Below are 4,223 nucleotides of genomic sequence, written 5' to 3' on the forward strand. Positions count from 1 at the left end.
CAACAAAACAAGATATTAAAAAGGTAGAAACTTGATTTTCAGCTCACAGTCTCTCAATCTGTTATGTTGTCCATTCTTTGTAACCTTAATTTGAATATCTCAAGTTATCATCATCATAATGGTCATGGATATTCATTCCTTCAAAAACTTGTTTCGGGAGCAATCTATCCGATACCAGTTATGAGAATGACACCTCAACGGTTGTAATTAATTCCTTGAAGTATGCATGGTCATTGGTCAGCCATATGTATGAATCATGCTGGGCCCAACACCTGACGGATCTCATCATCGTCTACTACAACTGATTGGGATTGGATGGCTGCAGGGATCATTAATTCAATCAGATAGGTCGTTGGTCTATTTTGGTTTCTTTGAGTGTGAGAATTGATTTCTTATCATTTGTTGTCATCTCCTCTATGCCAATGCTAGCTAGCAATTAATCCACTCAAAAAATTAAACCAATACAATTAATATGAACTGTTGTTAACACTACCTGCAAGCAAATTTGAATGGTGATATTGACTGCTTAATTGAAATACTGGCTAGATCGACTGAGACGTCATCACTTGACTTTTGTTGTTTGGTCTTATATCTGTAGATGAAATGAAGATAAACCAGTCAAGATTCATTCACGAGGCTAAACGATTTACCGGTGCTGACAGCTTTCGTAATGCCACGTGGATGGATGTGTCGATCGAAAGCCAGCTTTCCTATTTGGTCTAAGCTATTAGCTATCGAGATCAGCCAGCTCTTATTAACGTTCCATCAACGGATTCTTGACAGTTGGCAATTCCTTAGCAGCGATTCCTTACGAATTATTATTAGAAAAGGATAGAGAATATCAAAAACTATAAATGTGCTAACTTTGTTTCTGTAATTAATCGCTTCTTATATGAAAAGAGATTATCTTGATTGAACCTCTAAGAACATTTTCTGATTCTAAAATTAGTGCACTATGTATGCACAAAGTCAATTAATGTAAACGAAGTAAATTCCTAGGCTAGATTTGTCACCTTCTATGTTCGTTCATTATCTTGAGCTGATCCGGATCGGAACCTAGTTGGTGTCGATATCGGTCCAACTCCGAACCATAATCAGGAATCTCGCCTTGGCCAGCCCTTGACGCCTTGTACTACTCCCTCCCTAATAATCTAATATTGCCAAATCATCTTGTATCCAGTTGAAGAATTGAAGCCAAACCATCTCTCCGTGGCCATTTTCAATCTACTGTCGTTCACCTCGCAGAACTTGTTAGCCCACCCTTGCGGCTCGATGGCCGCAAACCCTAGTCCCGGGGTCCTATCTTTGGACCGAGGGTTCATTGCTTGCTTCCAATCGACGACGTAAGCCGAGACTCTCCGGCGAAACTTGGCCTTGAATTCCGACCACGCTTGGTACTTGTAGTGATTCACCACCCCTTGTTCGTTTGTCAATGCCTTCACCCTGTACCCTTCTTTCAACTGAAAATGATGTATTACATTGAGTAAACTCTCGTCGACTGCTTCTAACAACACTATCGACTTGTGCCGTTGTTCTCCGTTTGTTCGACAGGTGTAACCTTGAGTCACTCCCTGGATGGGGTGGGAGCTTTGGTTAGAAGGCCCAAATTCCAAGCACTTGATCATAATTTCCCCAACCCGACGATCCGACTCCAACTGATCGATCCAAACCTCCGACGATGGCCATGGCGATGATGATGTTGATGGCAGAAGAGACCTCAGCATCTGGTTCGATGGATACGGCGACGAAAGCCAAGACGGAGAGTAGACGAATTCATCCACATCCACATACATCATCCATGTACAAGAATCTTTGGCATACACTGCACAATGCGAGAAGCCGGCCTCCTGCGTTTTGGACCAAGGCCAAAATAAAGTTTTCACGTTGTATTGTTCCTGGACCAATTCTTCCACCACATCTTCCAACCCGTCGTCGCTACCGTTATCGTACAGTATGAACTTCTCCACCCCAAGCTTGGAATGATAAATCACCCATTCTTTCAAGAACTTGGCCACGTTGTACACCATTGTACATGCGCACAATAGTGATTTCTCCTCCCCGATAAGCATTTGCGGGGTTGACTGATAATACGCCACCGACGGCATCACTCTCTTCTCTTCTTCAACTTCCAGTGTCACCTTGATTTTCTCTTCACTTCTAGGAAGCAGACGGATAAGCGGTCCCTCGTAAGGGCGGCGACACCGGAACACCTCCTGAAAAGAGCTTGTAACTTCCGTTCTGACACCATTGGTCACGTCGTTGCCGAACACGCACCGGAGCTCCGAAGGGGATCGGTTACGGCCTTGACGCTGGTTAACTCCCTTGACAAACAATATAACGTCATCCTCCGTCGAGAGAGATTCGTATGTAATAAGGTTCCATCGAAGCAATTCAGGTGATTCTGAATCGTTTCCTGGCCAATATTTCAGCGATCTCGTCAGGATAGGCTGGTAAAACGGACGTAGGCGACGGACACTGTTAGGAATAATGCACTTGAACGTCTCGAGGTGATGAAACGGCAGCAATCCGGCAGGCTTAGCAGGAGTTTTCGCGTTATTTTGGAAAAGGCAGAAGTAGTCGTCTCTGGTATCCGAAGACAAATGATTAACCAGAGGCGAGAGGACGAGGAGAACCTCCCAGTCTGGCATTAGGATCGCATCTGGCGAAAATTCATTGAGAGAATAGACGCGACGATTGCGGTTGCGTTTATCTTCTACGATTGCTAAATTCATGTAAACATTATTGAACCGCTTTCTGACGGCGTCCAGCGATGGACGTGCTTCTTCACTGTAAAAGAAAACGCGTCGTGAGAAATAGAAAGAGAAAGAAGTAAAAAGGACGACGAAGACGAAGTTAGAGAGAAGTGTTGTACGGATCTTCCGGCGCATAGTTGCCGGCCGACAGAGAGAGATGAGAGATGAGAGAGATGAGAAATGGAGGAGATGTGGAAAGGATTGAAGGGAGCAAGAGAATAGAGATGCGGGTGGTAAGACATTGGGGTTTTGTCTCTCGCGGGGAGAAAGGATCCAACAGACAGATAATCCTTAAATTTCTTCCTTTTTTTAAGAAAAAAGTTTATTTTTGTATATATTTTTATTAAGGAATGTAGGTCTGATACTCTTCTGATCCGGTAACGGCTTCATCCATCGGCAGGAGTGAGATCGAAAGAAACAAACTGGCCAAAAGAAGGATTTTTCTCATTTCCCCGCTGCAGCAGCACGCAATTATGCTGACCTCACCGGCGGCTTAAAAATAATTAATGAAGGACCATTAGCCTATTGGTCCACGTGAAAAGGTCAAAACCAAAATGAATTGAGGCGTATCTCCTCCGGTGGTTTCTAGCGTTACTCGGTGCCCCAATCTAGGAATAATTCAATGGCTTCTGTCAAAATGGAACGCCAAAACCGTTGATTCACGGAGACCGGATCTGCTCCTCACACCGATCTCAGATAACATATTCTAGGATGAAGATGTTCCTAATCCATGATGAGATGTGCATAGGAGATCGGTGTGAGGCGCTTTGTATCAGGAGCAGATCCCAATTCTAATTCACGAGTCACGACCCTTCTATTCATGGATTGATCGAGAAACGTAAAAACTAAAATAATAATTAATAAATGTGAAGTTTCCGAAACGGTAATTATAAAAAAATAAGAGAGTTTCCGAAACGGAGATGTGGTTGATTGATTATGACTAATTAAGAAATAATCAAGGGGGAAAGATTTCTGAGTTCTGACCGGTGGCCAATCAACCGGCATAGAAGAAGTGGTAAGCGTTAACCAATCGGTGACATTTATCGAAATTCGCGGGCTGGTTTTGATTGGTGAAAATCTCCTCCGCCGGTATCATATATTTTCGGCGGCATAAATTTTTCCTCATTGGAATTGGGAAAGAATCGTCAGAAATCATCGGAGTGGAAGGAGTTTGAGAGAAGAATTCGAGGATAGGAAAATGAGATAGAGATAGATGGAAGAAGGCGGAATTGAAGGTGCCAGAACTTTACCTTGACCCATGAGCCATGAGATGAGACTATGTATCAATGTATCACCATCTCTAATTCTAAGCCATAGCAGTAGTCCTTTCTCTCTTGACCGTATTTTTCAATCTGAATAGTGTTTACAAAGTATTGTTTATTGTATTTTTTTTAACACATAAGGCTCAGTTTGGAAATATTATAAATATTATATATAGTACAAAACCTTATATATATATATATTCTCCAA

General features: G+C 42.6%; 1 protein-coding gene across 2 annotated transcripts; it reads right to left on the reverse strand.

Annotated features, from left to right (window-relative positions):
* Window positions 1-855: 855 nt before the first annotated feature.
* LOC148849763 (glycosyltransferase family 92 protein At1g27200-like) lies at window positions 856-3,609 on the reverse strand. Of its 2 annotated transcripts, XM_088945435.1 has the most exons (2): window positions 2,873-3,222; window positions 856-2,787 (listed from the first exon to the last, which is right to left on the reverse strand). In XM_088945435.1, the coding sequence occupies exon 2, from the start codon at window positions 2,730-2,732 to the stop codon at window positions 1,152-1,154; it is 1,581 nt and encodes a 526-aa protein (XP_088801561.1). In that variant the 5' UTR covers window positions 2,733-2,787; window positions 2,873-3,222; the 3' UTR covers window positions 856-1,151. The 2 variants fall into 2 exon arrangements, with proteins under 2 accessions (XP_088801561.1, XP_088801560.1); XM_088945434.1 differs by having other exon boundaries at window positions 856-3,609.
* Between the last annotated feature and the right edge of the window lie 614 nt (window positions 3,610-4,223).

The sequence above is a fragment of the Nelumbo lutea genome, chromosome 5 (genome assembly GCF_056320005.1).
Source record: "Nelumbo lutea isolate HS-2025 chromosome 5, American lotus-T2T, whole genome shotgun sequence".
NCBI classification, from domain to species: domain Eukaryota; kingdom Viridiplantae; phylum Streptophyta; class Magnoliopsida; order Proteales; family Nelumbonaceae; genus Nelumbo; species Nelumbo lutea.